Source organism: Bos taurus, chromosome 16 (genome assembly GCF_002263795.3).
Source record: "Bos taurus isolate L1 Dominette 01449 registration number 42190680 breed Hereford chromosome 16, ARS-UCD2.0, whole genome shotgun sequence".
Taxonomy (NCBI): Eukaryota; Metazoa; Chordata; class Mammalia; order Artiodactyla; family Bovidae; genus Bos; species Bos taurus.
In genome coordinates, this window is record NC_037343.1 from 26,685,991 (window position 1) to 26,707,831 (window position 21,841).

The 21,841-nt window shown below is 51.5% G+C and overlaps 1 protein-coding gene across 7 annotated transcripts in view; it reads right to left on the bottom strand.

The window, feature by feature from the left end:
- Nucleotides 1-333: 333 nt before the first annotated feature.
- The window catches only part of SUSD4 (sushi domain containing 4), a 133,716-nt gene continuing 112,208 nt past the window's right edge, over nucleotides 334-21,841 (bottom strand). For 6 of the 7 annotated variants that reach the window (XM_024976149.2, XM_024976150.2, XM_024976147.2 and 3 more), the window contains 4 exons: nucleotides 7,670-7,867; nucleotides 6,440-6,584; nucleotides 2,796-3,178; nucleotides 334-1,743 (listed from right to left, as the gene is read on the bottom strand). In XM_024976149.2, the coding sequence (XP_024831917.1) occupies nucleotides 1,715-1,743; nucleotides 2,796-3,178; nucleotides 6,440-6,584; nucleotides 7,670-7,867 (755 nt within the window). In that variant the 3' untranslated portion in view covers nucleotides 334-1,714. 7 annotated transcript variants of the gene reach the window in all.

Consider the following 21,841-nt stretch of genomic DNA (forward strand, 5'->3'; position numbering starts at 1 on the left):
GTGGTTGGGGGGCTTTCCACAGTGAACTCTCGACTCCCCTCCCACTCAGCCACCCATGCCATCAGTGTTTGAGCTGGCCAGGTGGAGTTTAAGCATGAAGCTCGTGAAGACCAGCCTTAGCACCAAACAACGTTATGATTACCAAAGCCCTTTACCCAGGTGCCCAGCTCGCGGCTGATGCTGGTCAGGCACGCCCATTGCCGCTCCCTCCCTCTTTCAGCCTCTGCTTGGGGTCCTGTGCTGTCTCCAACCCCATTCCCCCGGGATCACTGTCACTGCCCCTCCCTGCCCACCAAATCCACTCCACTATTAAAGTCACGCTTCAAACTGTCATTTTCTTTTTAATTTTTAATCAGTCTGTGTCAAGAAAAAACAGGATTTGATCAAGCTTCCAGCTCTCACCACTCTATCAGCATAGCAATTTTATGGATGAAAAAAAAAAGTTTTGTTTGTATTTGTCTGAAACCCAGAGGAGAAAAAGAATCAGCTCCACAGATTAACATGTATTTGAAGAGACATTTCGGGACTCAGGAAATGAGTTTATCAATCACTTTTTAGGAACGACACCCAGTGGGCCTAGGGAGGGTGCGGTGGGCGTGCTGGATGGACTGATGGGTGAGGCAGCCAGGGGACCCCCGAAGCAGGAGGGCAGAGCCGTCCATCTTTGGAGCCTGCGGGCTTCGCAGGACAAAATAAAAGGGGTAAAATAATTCAACCTCATACTTTATCTGGAGGAGGACGAATGTGTTTCCAGATAGAATTTCTGTTTTGGAAAATTAAATCTGGCTGATTTTGGGAGCGGGGGCAACAACTCTTAATAGTTAAAAGGTAAGGGGCTCACAACTGAGATAAACTATCAAGTGGAAGCTTTTAAAAATGCTGAAACAAAACATTACCTTGGCTACTTCTCCACCATGAGATGTATTTGAACACACTCTGACCATGTGTAAAGTCACAAGCTTTAGCCAATGCCGTGGATCCATGTGCTAGACCATGAATACAAATACTGACGATATTTCACCAAAGGACAGCACGGAAGACAGGAACTCTGCCTTTTGGAGAAATTTCCAGAAAGCAGAGTCTGCCTGAGTCTTTCCTTTCCATTCTCGGTGGAACTGCCACGTCCCGCTTTAATCTTGCCTTGCGTAGGGTTGTCCAGCCAAGAAAGACTGTCCGAGGGACACTCGAGAACCTTCCTTTGGGAGCCTGCAGGGGGCGCTCTGCTGCTCTTCCAGCAGCTCAACACAGACTTCCCGCAGAGGCTGAGCCATCCGAATCTGGAGTCCAGAGACAGTTTGAAGCGGATTTTAGAAGCGATTTAGGTAATGTGACATGCTTTCAGAGGAGGCGGGTAGTACTCGTAAGTCGGTGGGAGGTGATATTTGGTGGATATATGCGTGGAACCGTCTGTCCCATGTTCGGCAGCACGAGATGCCCTTAATACCTTCATCCAGGACTGCTCAGGGTTCCCCCTTATCCTTCTGTTCCTCACTGGTCTTGGCAAATTCTCAAGTCTCCTTTTAAAGCACTGCCGCTGCCGTTTATCAGCCTCACTCTTGAATCCGAGATGCACAATATGAGTCACTGTCCCCGTGTTGTTGATAGATTAGAAAACTTGCTCCATCCCCCCAAGCTCTGTCCTCCAGAGGCCTCACTCCAAAGTACACGGTTCCCATTCCCAAAGGGGTAGCAGAATCATCAGGACTTTTTCCAATTATGGATCTTCTTCCATTAGAGGGATCTCTGTAAAAAGAGATGGTTATTAAACTGCAAAGAAAGAGATGATTATCATACTAATACACTGAAAAATACTGTGACGATCTGGAATTGTGAGCCTCAGTAAAATAGAGTTCCTACTTCCCTGGTAGCTCAGATGGTAAAGAATCTGACTGCAATGCAAGAGACCCAGGTTCGATCCATGGGGTCACAGAGAGCCAGTCACGACTGAGCAACTAACAGACACACAAATCAGTAAGAAGAAGATAATGCTAAGTTCCATGTATCAGTAAACAGGCAAATAAACCAACACCTCTGTACATCATTAGCTGGAAAATCTCATATCCAGATCATAAAAATTAAACTGTTAGGCTTCAACCGTGTGTCCTAATGGTAAAGGTTACAAGTTCAAGTACAGAGTTCTCTATGGGGAACCAGGAGACCCCTGCGTCTACATAGTTAACGCGACTTACTGCCAATATAAGCTGGAATGAGTGCTTTCATTTGTAAAGTGGTACTGGCACTCCCTCCCCTGGGAAACGAGCCCTATTTAATCTGATGCATTTTTATTATTTTACCATGATCTGCAGCCTGCTTTTCCTTGCAGTAGCAAGGAAGTAGTAGTACCTTCCTTCTACTTCACACCTGGTAAACTTAGCCTGTATGTACCCAGAACTTCTCCGGGGTGGGCCCTCGTGCCCGGATTTAGGTCTTCCCTTTTAGCATGCATGTGTTACCTTGATCCTGAGCACCACTTTCAGAAGTCCTGCCTAATTAAGGTAGAGAGAAGAAAAGCATCCTGGATTACACGGATGCTATGAAAATCAAGTTCTGCCCACCTAGCCTTTCTACTCTGGATGGCTTGGTGCTCTTTTGTGCCTCCTGAAATTTCAGTTAATGGGCTGATCACTTATGAGGTGATGATCCTTCCTTCCAATAACCGGCCTTGCCCACGGCCTCTATGTACAGCATGCAATTTCAGCTGAGAGAGAGGGAAGCTCTGATTTGACTCTGAGCTGGGAGCAGGGTTGGGGGGTGGGCTGCGCAAGGATGGCTTGGACTTTGGGGCTGATGCTTACCATCTGCAATGTCGATGCCTGGGCTGGTGGATGCCACCTCCCCCACCGTGCTGGGAGCTGTGTCAGGGTTGTTGGAAGCGGGGTGGGTGCCCCCTTGGCATGTGGGAGGTGAATATAGACTCTGGAGCAACTCCGAAGAGCCTGAGACACTGTCACAGGTCTCTGACTCCCCCGGGCCCGTGTCTGTGTCCCCTGAGCCAGGGTATGCTGGGGGGCTCTGGTCGTCCACAGGTAAGGGGCAGCCCTGGCCCACAGAGGCCAGGTACCCGGGGCCTAAGGCACTGAAGCCGCCGCTCACAGCCTCATCATAGGACGGGAGCATGACAGGCACGCCATCCACCACTACGAAGTCGGGGTCGCTGCTGGAACTCCTGGGAGGTCCCCTGTGGAGAGCAAAGCAGTGCCAAGGTGACAGGTCGCCCCGGGAATGAGGCCACAGTGCCCACCCACTGCAGCTGGGGTCCTCAGGGCAGCGGAGCTGGTGGTGCAGGACATGCAGCCGCCCTGCCGGGTCCCCTCCGGCAGATGGTGCGTCCACCAGGGCCACGCTCCAGATGGGACAAGCTTTTCTTCTCCTCACTGGCCCCTGCTCTGCGCCTCCCTCTTGCCCTTCCCTGCCCCTCTGGGCTCCATCGTCTCCTCGTGCTATAAACTCGTGGACAGGGGACTGTGTGGCCCATTCCAACCAAGCATCCCAAGGTGCCCTGCAGTGTCCCCTGCTGGAAATGGAATAGTATCATTAAGAGTTTGGGAAAGGTGGACCTTAGGTGCCCCTGTCAGTTACCGCTGCACTTAGGAAGCTTCCTGTTTGTTTTCTGCTGTGGTCTAAAACTCGCTCATTTTCAGTCAAGACAGAGAAGCAACAACAGGAAAAAAAAAAAAAGGAACTCTTTCCAGGTCTGTGGGCTCATGGTCACCTGAACCTAAGCTTCACCATGCTGCCCAGAGTGGGGGTTTCCCTTACCCTGCCATGCACTCGGCTCTGGCCTTGCCCTTGGTCTCCGGTCCCCTGCACCTTCCAGACCTCAGGTCTGAGGCCAAAGTCTCAGCTCAGCTGACCTCTCTCTGCTCCTGGGCCCTAGAGGAACTGGGGAGGCTAGTAAGTGGCCAGTGGGACTTGGTTCCTTATCTTCTCTGCTGGCAACTGGTGCTGAGGGATGTGGCCAGAAGGTAAACGATCAGAAGGAAGGACAAGTCAGCTGGGTGGGCAGGCCACGAACTCCTGCATGCCGGCCTCTGCAGGAGCTCCGAGTCTGAGGACGAAGAGGGCTGGATGCTGGTGTATGGGACAGAGGAAAGCGTCAGGCCGTCTCTCTCTCTGACATTTGAGGCCACTGGCGTTTTGGAGCATCTTGCTTAGAGATGCTGGTAGGGTCCCCTTGTTCCACCACCCTTAAGGCCACACAGAGACAGGGGGAAATTACAAAGCCCATACCCTACTCCCAAAGAGGGGGGCTGGGAGGCAAGGAAGAGTCTGCTTCAAATCAGGGTTCTCTCCCCTTCCGTGGCCCTTATGAGTGGATCCTGGATCCGCCAAGCTCCCCTACTCCTCAGCCTGCACAGTCTCACTTGGGCCTCCTGTCTCACTTAGGCCTGCCTATCTTTTCAGTCCCTTTCAGAAAGCTGCAAGCTGCCCAGGTCAGGGTGACCCCAAGGATGCCTCTGTTCTCCATTCTCTCCACAACAACAGCTCTCACCAGGGCACCCATGAGCTGTCAGCTTCTCCCTCGCTGATCCCAGCCCCACAGACTATCATCAGCATCTCTTCATAGCCTACAGCTCTGGGACCAGGAGAAAAACAAGCAAAAACCCCTTCCTGGGCCTGCCTGAGAATCTTATGATAAATTTGCATAGCTGAGATCAGTTTCCACACAGCTAGAGAGTAACCTATGGAGGAAATATTCAAGGAATTGGAAAAAAAAAAAAAAGTATAGTGAGTGTTAGGGATCATTTAAAAAAACATCTTAATTTTAGTCTGTATCCTGGAAACTCGGTTCCCAAGCCTATGTAGAAAAATAGCTCTATAGGCCACATTCAAATACACCATGTACTAGAAATCACAGTGTAGAGTTTGGCTTTCTCCTTGTAACCCCCAGGCCTTCTTTAGATAGTCTAATTGCTCAATGATAGAACACTGTCTCTTAACTCATAAATAATGTGAGGACGGAGAGTGCAGGTGACGGGTTCGAGAGGAAGGACGGCTCTGGCATTTCAGCAGGGGCTAGGCTGTGGCCCCAGGATGGTGCTCACACACTCTGTGTCCAGCGAGGATGCAGGGGCCCCTACCCCTACCCCCCACCTAGCACAGCTCCAAGGCTGGAAGAGTGGGGTGCCTTCAGGTCATGGGGCCCCAGCAGCCAGGTCGGGGGGGCACTGCTTTGTGGGATGAGGCCGTTCTGGGGGCACGAAGTTGAGGGGAAAGGTGGGATGCTGTCTCTAGCAGCCCTGCCTGCTTCTCTCCCCAACATCTGGCTGGGAGTGTGAGCGTGGGTTTTCCTGGAGGGCTGAGTGGGAAGTGGTTAGTCCTGGAAGCCGTCTTTGCTGGAAGAGTGGTACACATGCCCCCAGCGGCCAGCCTGTCCCTGTGGGCAGACACATGCCCTTGGCTGAAGCCTGAGGTCCCTGTGTGAGAAGACTCTGACGTGGGCACAGGAATCCACGGGGATATGTGATGCCTTTGTGAATCAGGGAGCCCTGGCTAACATCCTATGATGTTCGGTGGCCCACCTTCCTCCTCCTTATGTTCACAAGCTCATCTGGGTGCTTCCTAAATGACTTCTCCTTTCAGGAACAGTGATCTACCAACAGCAGTGCTGGGTGGCTCTTGGTTTTGCAGAGCACTGGCATGCTTGGTTCGGGACAAGTGGCTGGCACCAGAGGGGAAGGGCCACAGCTGCTCCGGGCACTGAGAGGACCAGACTCGCCTCTGAGGGACTTTGATAGAGTCCTCTCGGTGATGACGAGAGTGAGGATGAAGACACTTAGCCCAGCTCACTGGTGCAGCCGAGGAGGATGGAGACCCCCCCCACCTCCACTCTGCCCCTGCCCACAGGTCCCACTCTGAAAGGTCAGATCCTACCTGGAGGCAGAAGCGCATCAGCCCTGCCCTGGCCCCCAAACAGAGCCTTTTTCCTTCCTGAGACTTGCCGAGGTTTTGCACACAGGTTTGGAAGCTCTGTTGGGTCACGCACCTTGGACCTCGTCCCTAATTAGTTCTGTGTATTTCTTGTCCTCCTTCATGGCCTGGAAGCTCTAAGGTACATAACTCGAGAGCCACGGGCACACAGTGGGCAATGGGGGTGCCCCTGGGGGTGGGGAGGCGTGGGGCGTGCATCTCTGACTCTGCTCCCCTTCTCTGCACCCTGTACAAGGCCTGCCCCGAGAATGTCTAGCCAGGGAAAGAGGGAGACAGGGGTTCATGGTTGGAGGGGGAGAGCGAGGCGGAAAGAAGGAAATGAGTCTGTCTCCACCTTGCACAGACCCCAAAACCTCGCAGGAAGGCATGTTGGCTTCATCCCCCTACTCCCCTCAGATGCTGGGCTCTGCACCCCTCGAGGCTGACCATCCTTTCTCTCTGCTGCTCTAGGCAGCTGCACTGTGCCCGGCCTGGGTGGCTGTGGGCTGCCCAGGGCCGCGGCACTGACCTTGGGGGAAAGTGGGCCTTGAACTTGGTCTGGAACATCCTGGCCAGGATGACGAGCAGCAGCGCCAGCAGCACGCTGGTTGCCGTGAACGCCACGATCTTCCACGTGGTCAGGAGGGTCTCGTGGGTGCTGGGCCACGTTTGCTCTGCCGGAAGAGAGAACACAGCGGCTGTGAGGCTGCCGGGCTGTGCTGGGCGCTGGGGTGCCCACACACTGATGGCTGGGTGGGCCCCCTCTCCTGCATGGGTTCATGTGAGCATTGATGGGCCTCCACGTGTGCTGTGTGAGCGAATGCTTCCCCCACGTGCCACATCCAGGGGGAAGGTGTGCAGCCATCAGCTTGGGGCAGGCAGCCATGGCTATGCCTGGAAAACACCAGGGTGAGCAGGCAGGATCGGGGCAGGCAGGAGACAGTGGTGTGCTGGTGCCCAGGTCTTCACCACGGGGTCCCTACACTGATGCTCTGAGGCCAGTGGTGAGGATGGTTTGCTAGTCATTTGTTATCAAGTAGGAAGCACTGAATGTTCACTAGAAGGACTGATGCTGAAGCTGAAGCTCCAGTATTTTGGTCATCTGATGCAAACAGACGACTCACTGGAAAAGTCCCTGATGCTGGGAAAGATGGAGGGCAGAAGGAGAAGAGGGCGTCAGAGTATGAGATGGTTGGATGGCATCACCAATGCAATGAACGTGAACTTGGGCAAACTCCGGGAGATGGTGAGGGACAGGGAGGCCTGGCATGCTGCAGTCCATGGGGTTGAAAAGAGTTGGATACAACTGGGTGACTGAACAACAACGGAAGCACTGAAGCTTGCAAAAGGCTTATGTTTTTGAAAGTGAGAGCAGGTCTTGCCCATAATTATATCATCTGTGTTCTGAGCGTAAGAGAAAGGCAGAGTCTTACATTGCTTGGGTCATACCCTGAGCTTGTGTCCTTGTCCGGGGAAGGGGACAAGGCTGGGAGAAGACAGAGTCCACAGTGGCTGGGTTCTTCCATGGGTGCTGGGGTCTAGGGACCCCATTCAGAGGGTCAGCATATTAACCTGGGCACGGGTGGGTTGATGCTCCCGACCGGGGTCGGGAAGCATCGGCCACATGGAGCCACAAAGATGAACGTCTACATCCTGTTCCTAAGCCTGTGTGTGGGCGAGGAGGGCCAGGGCCCAGGACATGCCACTGGCTGCTGTGTGTCGTCTGGACCTGGTCCAGGGACGCACTCCATGTGCTCACCTGACTTGACGCAGTAGACCTGGTAGGATGGAAACCACTCCCCGTACTGACAGGTGATGTACTTGTAGTCACTGGTGAGGCTGTAGCCGGGGTCGCAGTAAAACTCCACCACGGTTCCGTGGTTGTAGCGCTCGCAAGGTCGCGGGTGGCAGATGAAATCGCCGTGACTCACCATTGGAGGTAGCGGACAGACTTGGGCAGTTGGGGAGAATAAGAGTTTCAGAACCACATGCTTATCCTGTCCGGACCCTCAAAACAGAGATCTAGCTCGGAGAACACCTCACTCGGAGATGCGCTTATACACGAATCATCATTCTAGTGATGCTGAGCTGTCTGCAAGATCATCCCGACTCCTATCCCTTCACGTGAGGTCAGACGGAAGCCTGTGACAAGATTCTGAGCACGTGCGGCTGTCATACGGCATTGTAAGTTACATCGTAAAATAGATGTTCATCTTCCATGGCAAAGAGTATGCCTACCTAATAGATAGCATTAAGCTCCTCTATTAATAACGCATGCTATTACGTGCCAGACAACCTAGTAAATAAAATTAAGATATTTATGGGCAAAATCATCACCGAGACTGAGCTTGTTTCTGCAGCTACAGGAGTAATCTGGGACTATCCAAATCCCTGGGTGTCCCTGACCTGATTCTCAAATGTTCCCCTGGAATTTGGACAATGCCACACAGGCGGCTCCGTGCAGGCCCAGGCCACAGCCTCCCCATCACAGACCCCCCGACTAGTGGGGGTGAGGCCTGGGCCCTGGGCTTGGTTCTGCCACCAACATGCCACGTGACCTCACAAAGGTCACTTAACCCAACTGAAGCCTTGTTTTCCTCCTCTGTAAAATGGAAGCTTATTCTGCCCTTGATAATTTTTTTTGACCCTCACATTCTATGATTTTTAGGGGGAGAAAAAGTTGGTTTGTTTCCTCTCTTGAACCTGTCAACTACCAATTGGCACTTGCCAAGGGCATTTGCCAGTGACTGAACAACAAGATGGGCATTTGCCATCTGCCGCTGTGGAGATTGAACCCCGTGCTGCTGCAGCTGCTGACCTTCAATGCCCCCTGAGGGAGTTCAGGGTGGAGTGAGGCGCTCTGTGCTCCAGGGAATCTCATGGGACAGGTCTTTAGAGAGTTGGATATTTTCAGGAACTGATTTCATGATCTCGATTTTTGCATCTCTTCGTATCTAGAAAGGGCTTCCCTGGTGGCTCAGATGGTAAAGGATCTGCCTGCAACGTAGGACACCTGGGTTCGATCTCTGGGTCAGGAAGATCCCTTGGAGAAGAAAATGGCAACCCATCCCAGGATTCTTGTCTGGGAAATTCCATGGACAGAGGAGCCTGGCGGGCTACAGTCCATGGGGTCACAAAGAGTCATACGTGACTCAGCAAGTGACACTACCAGGGACCCTCTCATATCTAGAAAAGGTCTAGATTCCTTCGTGGCGACATCAGCTCCTTGTGACCAGCAGAAAACCTTTTGTAAAGTAAGCACTTGACTGCACTGAACTCTTCCCTTCACCAAAATCTTATATACTGACCTTCCCCCACTGCCCCTTTGGAGCAGTCTCTCAGAGCTATCTCCCGGGCTGCAGTCCTTATTTTGCTCCAAATAAAACTTTACTCAAAATCCTCATATTGTGTACTTTTTTAGTTGACAAATCCAAACTCTGGGATGCAAGATAAGAACAGTTCTATCTCTGGATCCAGAAAGATGGTTTCTGTGGAGTTGGTGCTTTTTCACCTCTTCCCACAAAGAGCTCCCTTTCCTCAATAAGAGGAGCTGCCGTGGCCCTTAAACACACCTCAAGAAACAATCACAGCCCAGACCATCGAGGCCAGCTACAAACCCACACCTGTGGAAACCGCTATGAGCTTTTGACCAAAACAGGGGAGAGTTAACTTCCGAGCCTCTTCCCAGGCGCACGAAAGCCCCGGCCAGAGGAGACGCACAGGCCGGCCTCAGCTCACCCCATGCAGTCGTGTCTGCAGGGAGCTGCCCGCCCCACTCGGGCTGCTAGAAGGCATGTCTGGAGCTCTCTTCTAGCAGCAACCCAGGCCCCCTGGAGACGGTCAGCTAAATGGGCCCACCTGATGGGGATGTTCCATGGTTTGGGGCCTGGAGGGTCTTAACAGACACTATCTCTCATTCTGCAAAGGATGCTGCAAGGCAGTTCCTGCTGGCTTTTTCCAGAGTTGGGGAGACAGAAACTCAGAGAGGTCAAGTCCTCCAGGAGCGGCTAGAGGAACAGGAAGGAGCTTGGGCTGAGTTCTAGCTCAACTCCTCACCAGCCTAGTGACCCCAAACAAGTCACTTCTTCCCTCTGAGCTTCAGTGGTCTCATCTGTGAAATGGGAGTGTCTGAGGGTTGGGAAAGGCTGGCCAGGCCTCCTTTCAGAGCTGACATGACGTAAAGTGGGCAGCCAGGGACAACCGGGACCCAGGGATCTACAGAGAAGGGCCATAATGAGGCAACTGCCTCTGCGGATGATGGGAAAACCAACGTGGGCAATGAGGCTCCTGAGATGAGCAGAAGCGGGAAGTCACTGCCACCAGTGGGCAGGCGGGATGACAGTGCCTAGTGGCTGAGCTCCTGTGGAAGTTGGAGCTATGAAGGTGTATCTGGTGGGACCTGGAGGCTGAGGAAGGTCAGACACTGTCAGAGATATGCACCCCTGCCCCCCCAACCCTGCCGGGGCAGAGAGGGTCAGCGGGAAACGCCCCAGCCTCTCCCCTGCCCACACTCCTTCTGGACAAAGCCAGTGGGGAGGCAGCTGACCAGCAGGTGGTAGGGGAAGGTCCAAGACAGTGTCTGAGGCCCACAGGCCCAGGGCATGCTCCATGCATGGTAGCTGGCAGGTGACTACACCTCAGGTCCCATAGGCGGACACTGGCAGAGTAGGGACCGGGGCTCTGGCTTTCCAGGGCATTCTCTGGCTTTCCAGGGCATTCCCATCCTGGCAGATGCATGCCCTCTATAGAGCTGCCCAGGGCCGTGGAGTCCCATCACCTGATGCATTTCCAGTTCCACAAGTTAGAGCTTCTGCCAAATCCACTACCTCCAGGGTGTTCCACGCGCCTCTCCAGGAGGTGATCAAGGCAGCAGGAGAGGAAAGGGAAGGGAAGGACGAGGACAGCGAGAGAAAGACCAGCATTGTGAGCTGGCCTGGGATGCCAGCTGGGATTCGTAGCAAAGACCTCTCCTTCTGCAATGACTCTTCCATGAAGAACACAGTGAAGGGAGAGTGTCCAGATGTATCCAGCCCAGGGAGGGGCCACCAGGCTCTCAGAGCCGCCTTCCTGGGCTAGGGGATGCCTTGGCCACCAGAGTTAAGGGGAGGTCTGATGTTCCCTGTGAGGTCAGGCTGACAGAGATATCTGCCTGACAGAGATGTCAGCCTGACAGAGATGTCTGCCACTTCAGCGGCCTTCAGGGCAGCCAGGTTCCCGTGGCCCCCAGGCGTCCCCCTCCTCTGCACCTCCCACCGGTGCCCTCCAGCGCTGCAGAGGCTCATGGGGAGGCTGGACCTCTGCTGGGAGAGGAGGCCCTTTCCACGGTTAAGGGTATACAGTGCAGTAGGGTTCTCCTGCTAGGAGCCTTCCAGACAATCCTCAAGGGTCCCCTTAGGATGAGAAAATCACCAGAACATTTTCAAGGTCCTGAAAACATCACAAAAGGTCAGAAGAGGCCCTATAAATATATGCAAGTGTGTTCTGTTGACTAAAAATTGTCGCTCTCCGCTTGATTCTTCAAGAATGACGGCACTAGCCACTGCAGTCACTGATCTTCCACACCTGAAGGGAATTCAGGGTGGAGATCAGGAATGAGGCACTCTGTGCTCCAGGACACACTGGCAGAACAGGCCTTCAGATAGTTAGATATTTTCAGATTTTATGAGCCCAATGTCTTGCATCTTCTCACATCAAGAAAAGCATCAAAATCATTAATGGGGACATCTGCTTCTGGTGACTGGCAGCAAGCTTCTGCCAAGACCTGTGCTTGCCTGCATGCATCCCTTGTCACCAAAGTCACATATGTACTGACCGCCCCTCTCCTCTTCAGAACAGTTCCTCGGAGCTATCTGAGAGTCCATTTCCCAGGCTACAGTCCTCATTTGGCCCCAAATCAGACTGAACTCACAGCTCTCAGGTTGTGCTTTTTTTTTTCTTTTTTCTGGTCAACAGTTTTCAGCAGCATTTTCCCTCACTTGGAGGATAAAGAGCTGTTCAAATCATCACCTGGACACTGAGGCAGGTGGTCCCTGATGTGCTGAGGAAGGCCTGGGCTGACTGGGTCCTGTATTCAGAAAAGGAGGGGGGTGGTACAGCATGTGCATTCGGGCATGGAGGGTCCCAAATTCATGTTCAAATCCCAGCTCTGCACTGCCAAGTCAGGGGGGTTAGGCAGTTTGCTTAACTTCTTTGGGCTTTAGCTTCCCCACCCATGTAGTGAAGGAAACAATTCCTAACTCCTAGGGTTGTTGTGAGGATTAGAAAGTGCATGGAACGTACGTAACACAAGAGTCCAGACCACAACAGGCACTTAACAAATAACAGCGCTCAGGGTCACTGGTGTCCAAACTCGCTGGGTGCCCAGGCCACCCTCCTGCGCCAGGCACTACCAGACCCTGTACAATCAGGATATCTGGATTGCAGCAGGTGGGCTCCAAACATGCCTGGAGGGAATCGGGAAGCATCTCACCAGCAGGTTTTCTCAGAGGCCAGATAAAAACCATCCAGGGTAGAGGCTTTGACTCTGAGAATGTCATAATCGGTTGCTAATAGAGATGCATTTGCCCCCTAAGTAGAAACATTTATCTTCACATTTTGCAGTGTTTCTAGCAATTGCACCTGGCTGGCCATCAACTTTGCTGAAAAGGAACCCCCTATGCATCCTGGTATGCACAGAAGGTGGGGAGTATTCTTTTAACTTGGAAGTTAATTATAAACTTGGGAAGCTTATTTTAAAATAAAAGTTTGGGGTTATCTTGAGCTCAGGGAACTCCTCCTCTCATCACAGGCTCTCACCATGGGGTTAAGGGCTTCCCTGGTGGCTCAATGGTAAAGAATCCACCTGTCAATAAAGGAGATGAAGGAGATGTGGATTCAATCCCTGGTTCAGGAAGATCCCCTGGAGAAGGAAATGGCAACCCACTCCAGTATTCTTGCCTGGAGAATCCCATGGACAGAAGAGCCTGGCAGGATACAGTCAATGGGGTCACAAAGAGTCAGACACGACAGCAAGTAAACAACGCCATGGGGTTAAAGTGAGTTCTGCTACCCCTCTCCTCTCTTACTGTCCCTGAGAGGCAGACAGGAAGTTAGCACAGAAACAGCGCAGTAGTGCCTAGAATTTCTGGTTGATCAAAGGGCAACTGCCCTTCCTAAGCACTCGCTTAGGCTCAGTTGGAGGCTCAGGCTTAGCAGTTGCTAGTTCTAGGCAAAATAATAACCCGCGAAAACCCGTGGGTGGTGTGAACAAAAATTCTCCAGCAATTCTATTTTTTTCTAAATGTTTCTCACAACTTCAGAAATTATTAGCAACAGTTATGGGTTTTGTGAAACTTGAAGTCTGAACTTTGGGTGGCTGCAGGCGGAATGCAAGTGAATTGGCTGAGGCTCGGCTGGAAATGGACCATAATTACTGTCTACCTGGAGTCACCACTCTGCCCCTGGCATTATGATGAGGGCGATGGCTCCTTCCTGATCAGCAGGAAAATTCCTACCTACCCACATGGCTGCAGAGTACAGTTACCACTATAGCTAGTCTCTCATGGTGGGCTGGACTGAGGGGCGGAAACTGGGGTGCAGGGCCCTGGGAACCTCAGTCTGCCCTGGGATGGCCAGAGTTGGGGCTGGAAATGCCAGGCACAGGCCTATGATTTCTCCTAAGTAAGCCCTCCTTCCCACCCAGCCTCCTCAGCACCCCTCCAGCAGCCTCCTCTCCCCTTCTTTAGGAGCCCCCCTCACCACCTGCTGAGTGTCCTTCCTCACCCACTTCTGGCTATTTCACCTATTTAGGTTTAATTCCAGCACAAACACCAGCTTCCTCACCAAGCCCTCCGGACCACCAGGCATGATCTCAGAATTCCCAGGCACTTTGAACATTTTCTATTCCTCCTACTTACACAGATCTGTCAACTCTCTCAGAGCAGGGACTGTGTCTTGTAAACTGTCACTCCGACAGCATCCTGCACTATTTTTTAATAAACACCTGCGAATCAAGTGAATGAAAACTGCAGAGTCTTCATGACAAGCCAGAGGCCGCCTCCTCCCCCATCACTCTCCCACGGGCAAAGAGAGGCCATGTTCATGCCATTTCTGATCCCTGTTCTTTAGCAGGGGAAAATGTTGAGACACGATAGTAAGTTAATCAAAGCTTCATGACAACAAAGCACAGCACAAAGATCGGTGTGCATGATGGCTTCCCAGTGGCTCAGATGGCAAGAACCCATCAGCCAATGCAGGAGACATGAGAGACGTGGGTGTGATCCCTGGGTCAGGAAGATCCCCTGGAGAAGGAAATGGCAGCCCACTCCAGTATTCTTGCCTGGAGAATGCCATGGCAGAGGAGCCTGGTGGGCTACAGTCCATGCGGGTGGCAAAGAGTCAAACAAGACTGAGTGACTAACACTTTCACATCCAGATGTTTTAGTAAAAGGCGACAGGGCTTTGCCAGTCCTGACTCTAAGAAATACACTGATAGATGTATGGCCGAGTCCCTTCGCTATTCACCTGGAACTATCACAACATTGTTAATACAAAATATTTTTGGTGTTAAAAAAAAGAAAAGAAAAGACATACACTGAAATAAAGAGGTCAAAGTTCCTAACACGTTTGGGACAAGGCTGTTTGTCTCCTCCCACGATGCACCTAACAGGTGTGCAGATCTGGGGCAATAGGGTATCTGGTGAAATGCATGTTTAACTTGAACATCCTTTAATGCATTTGGACAGCATTTAGAGCAGAGTTGTGGGGTGCTAGTTGAGGAAAGGTAAATGTGGGGGTGGGGAGAGAATTAAACCCAATGTTAGAGTAAAATTCAGCAGCTGCCAATCTGAGGCATGGCCAATGAAGCATGAGGCAGGGGTAAGGGGATGAGCGAGAAGATGCTCAGGACTTCCTCCTGAAACATGGGTATGAACGAAACTCAGGAAGATTCTATTCCTCAGCTGGAAAAAATCTCTGCAGGCTCTTCAAAGAGCTACGGAAGTTTTACAGACCTGGCCCAGTGACGGCCATGGGCAGTGGCCTCCATGGACGGGCATCAGTGGGTCCAGGGTGGCCTGGCTGCTCTGTGCTGGACCAAAGCTCACACACCCAGACTCGGAAGGACTGCCCCTCTGGAAACCCACTCTTCAGTCTTCCCGAGAGAAGACAGCCCACCCACCATCTCCCCTTTATAGGAGCAGCCTTTACAGGGTCAGGAGAAATCAGATTCCTTCCTTAATATTACACAGCATCTCAGCAAACCCGGAAGAAGCCAGGGTTGAGCCCCACAGAGCCTCTCCGTGGGGCTGCGGTGGCACCTGGGGCAGGCAGTGCTTCCTTGAGGGATGGGAGGTCTCATGAACCACAGGGGCTTAAGTCTCTGGCTGCCCAGGAGATACAAGCAGTACCTCCAGGGCACTGGAACAACCCCAAATGCTCCCACACATTGCCGAGGCCCCTAACATCACTCTTAGAGTCTCCTCCTGCCCCTCACCTTCAGCTCTGGCCCCAGAAAGAGCCCTTTCCACCTAGCGGCAGGATGCCTGGTGGTAGGGGGTGGGAAAAAGGAAGGGAAGGGCTGCCTTCTCCTACCCAAGTCACCACTTCCATCTCTCCAGCCTCTGATGGTTCCTATAGGGGACTCTTGGCCTCTCTGATGAGTGTGGTTGACCACAGGACATGAGGGTGGAGGGGTCAGAGGGCTCCACAGTCAGGCAACAAATGCCATCTTGTGTACGGTGGACCCACAACACGCACCCACCCGTGTGTGGCTGGAGCATTTCCATTTGCTTACACGCAAATCAATCCCAAATAGCTTCTCTCCTGTCCTTCCATCCATTCGGGTCCCTACACCCACTGTCTGAACTCGGGAAAGGTTAACTAAGCCTATTGCCTGAAGGGAAATGAAGCTGGAAAGAAAGGCTGATACATGTCTAAGTGCAAAAAAAAAAAAAAAAAAGATTCCTCAACTACCTCTGTCTGTTTTGCATTATCAGCACTGGAGCACCTGCCTGGGCATAGATATAGGAAGTGATTTTACCCGGACAGGCTGTATTTCAGACCCTCTGAAGGAAAAGCCTCTTCACGTTCTTGTTCAAGTATCCTGCTTATAGTCTTTCACTCCTTTCTTTAATTTTTTAAAAATACTTATTTATTTGGCTGCGTTGGGTCTTAGTTGCAGCACATGGGATCTTTTGTTGCAATGCACAGATTCTCTAGTTGGAGTGCTTCGGCTCAGCAGCTGTGACGTGTGGGTTTAGTTGCACTGCAGCCTGCAAGATCCAAGTTCCCGAATCAGGGATTGAATCCATGTCCCCTGCACTGCAAGTTGGATTCTTAACCACTGGACCACCAGGGAAGTCCCTTGCTCATTTCTTAATTCACTTACTTACATATTTCTTGGACCACCACTGAAACTAGATAATGCATTGATTCTGTCCTCCTGGGGCCTAGGAGAGACAGAGGATAAGTAAGTAAACAAATGAATATTGATGTGGCTGGAGGAGGCCTGGCCTCTGTCTGTTGGAAAAGACATCAACCCCACATTAAGTCTCACACACAGGAGGCGGCATGGGCAACCTGCCCCCAAGGGTCTAGAAGGCGCCTAGGACCAAAGGAAGCCGGATGTTCTTTTACACACAAGACGATCCCAAATGTAAGCTGGTCCTGGCAGGGCATTAGAGAACCAGGGGTACAAAAACTTAAAAAAAGGCCAGGCCACCTTGCTCTCTTTAGGGATGGAGAAGGGACAGAGGACAGTGGCTGTGTGCACCCCACAATGAAGAAACTGAGGATCCCCCAGAAATCAGAGCAGCTGAAGGCAAGGACCCTGATCTGGGACAGGTGGTCAAGGATGTGTGGGGAGGAACATCCCGGGCAGAGGATGTGACACATGAGGGGGCAAGCTGGAGGCTTGAAGGGAGGAAGGGACGGTGGCCATGACAGGACAGGGGAGGGGCTGCACAGCGAGGGTGAAGAGGCAGCCAGGGCGTGTGGGGGCGGCCCCCTGGGCCCCGTGGCAGGAAGCAGAGATTTTATCCTGAGTGTCAGGGACACTGGCAAGAGCCGGCATAGACCTGTCTTCACCAGGAAGCGCCAGCTCCTCTGTGGAAGCCAGAGAGCAGGGATGGAGGTGAGGAGGCTGTCAGGTAGCTGCTGCCACGACCGGGTGACAGAGGACGGTGGCCTCCTGGACCCAGACGTGGCAGGGACACAGTGAGAAGGAGAGTGATGGAATCTATTTTAGAACCCTCTGTTTCTACAACAGGACCTACTGAGAGATGGAGTTTGGGGCCAAGGGAAAAACCCAGGATGACCCCAGATTTCTGCCATCAGCACCTGGTAAGATGGTGATACTGTCCACCACGTCAGGTTTTTGTTTCTTTCTTTTGTGTGAAGTGAGAGGTAGTGAGAGTCTGGCTTTGCATTGGTTACATCTGAGCTGCCAGTGAGACAGTCATCTGGGTGTCGATCAGGCAGCAGGAGAAAGTGCCCATGGTCACTAAAGAACTCAAGCATCGGGGAGTTCCCTGGTAGCTGGGTGGTTAGGCCTCAGGGCTTTCACCGTCACGGCCTGGGTTCAATCCCTGGTTAGGAAACTGGGATCTCACAAGATACCCGGCAAGGCCAAAAAAACACAAAAACCCAAATTCAGGAGTGATGAGCTTAGAGATAAGACTCAAATCCACAAGACTGGGTGAACTCACCCAGGAAGAGAAGATGGAGAGAAAAGAGGAGGGGTCCCCATCGAAAGACTGAGAAATCAGTTGAGGGAAAAAGAGACTGACTGGCTAAGCAGACTGGGATGGACCACCAAAACTAAGATGCATGCATGCATGCTCATTTGCTTCAGTCATGTCCAACTCTTTGAGGTCCCATGGACTGTAGCCCCACCAGGCTCCTCTGTCCATGGGATTCTCCAGGCCAGAATACAGGAGCCGGTTGCTATTTCCTCATCCAGGGGATCTTCCTGACCCAGAGACAGAACCTGTGTCTCCTGCAATGCAGGCAGATCCTTTACCACTGAATCACCTGAAACTAAGATAGGAAAACTTCTGAGCAGGAGGAGTAGTTTCCAGCAAGCTGAGAAAGATGGAGACAGGATAGGGACCCTGGATTTGGCCACATGGAAGTCCCTGCTGGCCTTGAGGTAAGTGATTTCAGTAGAGTGATGAGCGGCCAGAGGAAGAGGGGCAGTGTGAGCTGAGGAGGGTTGCGGTGGGAATGACAGAGCTATAGAGAGTCCAATGGGAGACTGGCTGCACAGGAGCAGCCAATAGGATGGCTTGAGGGCGGGGCGGGGACCCCGCCCACCCCCATAGGCGCTGTGGACCTTGGTTATATGTCTTCTATGGGAGCGGACCAACGCGGAGGACCAGGCTGGCGATGCAGGGTTGGAGGGGGAACGCAAGGGCATCATGAAGGTGAAAGGACCTCTGGTCCTGTGTCCATCAATGGACAGACTGGCCTTTGACAGGAGCGGGAGGAAACCAGAGCTGCACGCAGGGACGAGTGGATCAAAGCCAGGGTGGTGGAGATGTGGGGAACTTTCGGTCTGAAGGCTCTCACTCTCTGAAGGCAGTGTGAAGTGAGGCATTGCCTGGGGAGGGGAGACTTAAAGCTGAGAATTATACATCCCTTATCACAGTCCTTCACCCATTTATATATTTCATTATGTGCAGAAGAGGAAAATGAAGTTTAAAAATAGTCTGTGTGTCTCATGAACATTCACAGAAATTATTTTGGTGGGGGGGTGGGAGACAGAAGAATGTAGAACATGACAAGTGCTAATTATTTGTTTTAATCCTTCTGAGCCATGAGCCCAGGTATTTGGATTGCCTGTTTCCATTCTTAGTCTTCCAAAGGTCCGTGCGCCACCCAGCCCCCGCTGGTCCTCACATAGGGAGGAGCCGGCCCGTCACTGTGTGTCCCCAGATCAACCCCACAGGGCTGGTGCTGGTGGCTGCCAGCTGCTCCCACAATCCCATTCCCCTCTTCTTCCTGGGCACAGAGCTGTCTGCCCAGCATCCTTTCTTTCTCTGTGTTCTCGTCAATGGAATATGAGCAGAAGTGATAACTCCTCCTCCAGGTCTGATCCACGGAACTCTCCCAAGCTTCTGGCTCTACAATGAGACAACCCCCCAAAGGGTCCTTAGAAACTGCACCTCAAAAACAGCAGAGGCTCCACTGGCTCCTGAATGACTGCATGCAAAGGAGGCACTGGCTCACCCTCACACACTGATTTCACATGTGAAAATATGCTTCTATTTTGTTCAAGCCAATATTCTCTTTTGGGAACCTTGTTCTAGGAATGAGTCTACCATACATACAGTATGGAACTCACTTTCCTGCAGTTCACTGCTAAAAAGACGGGTACCCACCCTCCCTGCCATGTTAGCACTACATCTGAAGAGCATCTTGGTGATTTCAGTCAGTGGTCCTTCAACCCTGCACATCAGCTCTAACTGGTCTGGGGTGAGTCCTCAGTGTGGCCGGTCTTCAAAGTTGCCCAGATGCTTCTCCTGGGTGGTCAGAGTTGAAAGCTGGGGAGATGAATTTTCCTCTGTTCTCGCCTTCTGGGATGGAAGGCTTACAACATGCAGTAGAGCCAGAGAATTAAATTGCCATGGCATCTGGTTGGAGTCTTTACTTCCATGAGACCCTTGTTTTCCAACTGCCGTCCATGGACCATCAGCTTTGGGATCAGCCAGGAGCTTATTAGAAAATGCATAATTTAAAGCCAAATCCCAGGCCTCCTGAATCAGAAACTTCATTTTAGAAAGATTCCCACGTGATTCACACACACAGTCCAGTCTGAGAAGCGCTGCCCAGACCTCGAGGAAGCTTTGTAGCTGAGCTCAGCGGTGATGAGGAGAGAGAAGTCACTCTTAATATAGACTCTGGCCCTCAGCTGGCCTGGCAGAGCATGGGGAGGTGGTGCGCCGGCTGGCGATTCTGTGTCTCAAGTCCAAAGGCATCACCATCTTAAGACCAGCAGCATGATGTTGCAGCAGCTCTAGAGGAAGAGAGCAGGCATTGCTCTATCCACGGACGGAACCAGGCAAACCTCTGCCTTCAGGACTGCTGCTGGCTTCCAATAATCAGAACTGCCACTGTACTGGCTGGTTCCAAGTCTGGCAGTAATGATTCCAGGAAGCTGGCTGGCACCCTCCATGCCAAAATCATAGCTGTTTCCAAGGCTACGTCCAAAACCTTGCTTTCAGCTCAGGGAAAATCAATAAACATTATACCGCATGTAACATTTTCCACTTTGGTTGTGTTGTAACAACACAAAAGGCCAATAAATGTGTCCACTCAAGGAAGCAAATGAGGAGGCTGGACCTTTGCTTATTTCCAGATCGGATAGAACATGGTGTTGACTTGCTCAGAGACATGCAGACAGATGAAATTAAAGATCAGTATTATTCAGCAGCCCCAAAGGAGGGGTTCTGGCCTGCTTTTCATCTCAGAGTCACCACATTACGGTGTCCCTGAAGAAAGACACAATGCGTCTGATGAGGACCAGGAAACCTCAATGCCAAAACCAAAAAATACGGTTTCACATAAGAACCCCGAAGTGTGCCTGGTTTTGGAGACATACTGAAAACATGCAGGAGCGCACAGGTGAGGGAGCAGGTATAAAACCATGATTTGCTCTGACAGTTTCGGGCAGCGGAGGGAGGCTGGCGTCAGCATCTAAAGCCAACACGTGTTTTTGGGTACCGATGAGGTACTACTCTTCGTTCTTTGTAGTGACTTGAAGACCAGAGGCTACGCTGAGTTTAGCCTCACTCACCATGACACGAAAATAAATCACAAGACATCTGTGGTGTCAAAGTGTTTGGTTGTCTGGGAATGTCTTTGCAAATAGGATTCCTACTCTTGGAACATCTGATGGCTATCAGGGCATCTTAATTTTTTAAAAAAATCATCCAGATTTCTCCCACCAGAGGCAGGTTTGACTTTTTTAAGAAAAATTTAATTCTATTTATTTTTTTTTGGCAGCTCTATATGGCATGTGGGATCTTATTTCCCTAATCAGGGATGGAGCCCATGCCCCCTGCATTGGAAGTTCAGAGTCTTAATCACTGGACCAAGGAAGTCCTTAACTTGAAAGGGAGAGAAATCCGGGGCCCAGGATGAAAAAGGTGTGTGGGGCTTCCACACAGATGGCCCAGTGGTAAAGAATCTGCCTGCCAATGCAGGAGACACAAGAGACTCGGGTTTGATCCCTGGGTTGGGAAGATCCCCTGGAGTAGGAAATGGTAACCCACTCCAGTGGGTTCATTCATGCCTGGAGAATCCCATGGACAGAGGAGCCTGGCGCACTACAGTCCATGGGGTCGCAAAGAGTTGGACACGACTGAGCACGCTCAGGGACACACAAGTTAACCCAGAAAGCCCATAGGGAAGCCAGCATTTAGGGTGGATCCCTCCCACCTCTCCTTGCAATTAGCAAACCCCTCCCGCTGAGAGATCATGCTGAATATACAATGTTGCCAGTGTATTTTTAAGTTCCTTTCCCATAAATTGGACAAAGGAACCATGCTGATACTTTAATGTATTGATTTTCTGCATTTCAAGCTTTTATCCCATAAATGTTTTATTAAATTTCTCATGCCTTCTTGCTCTTTTCTGTAATCAAATCCCAGCAGATGAAGGAAAACAGAATTGAGTAGCAAGTTCCTGATAATGGGAAGCCCTTCCTTATGCCTGGCTCCTAGCTGAGTGTGAGTGAATGTATGTGTGTACACGTGTATACTTTTGTGTATGGTCCTATACCGTACATAGAAAATAAACAGCTATGTTTCCTCCTAGCACAAGTGCTTCTAAGGCTTACACGGTATTTCTTAGTGTTCTGTTAAAAAAAAAAAAAAGCTAGTCTGTGAAAAGTACCATGCTCTTCTGACATCTGAATGTATTTGAAAACTGCTGGCTTAGAAGTTGTGGACAA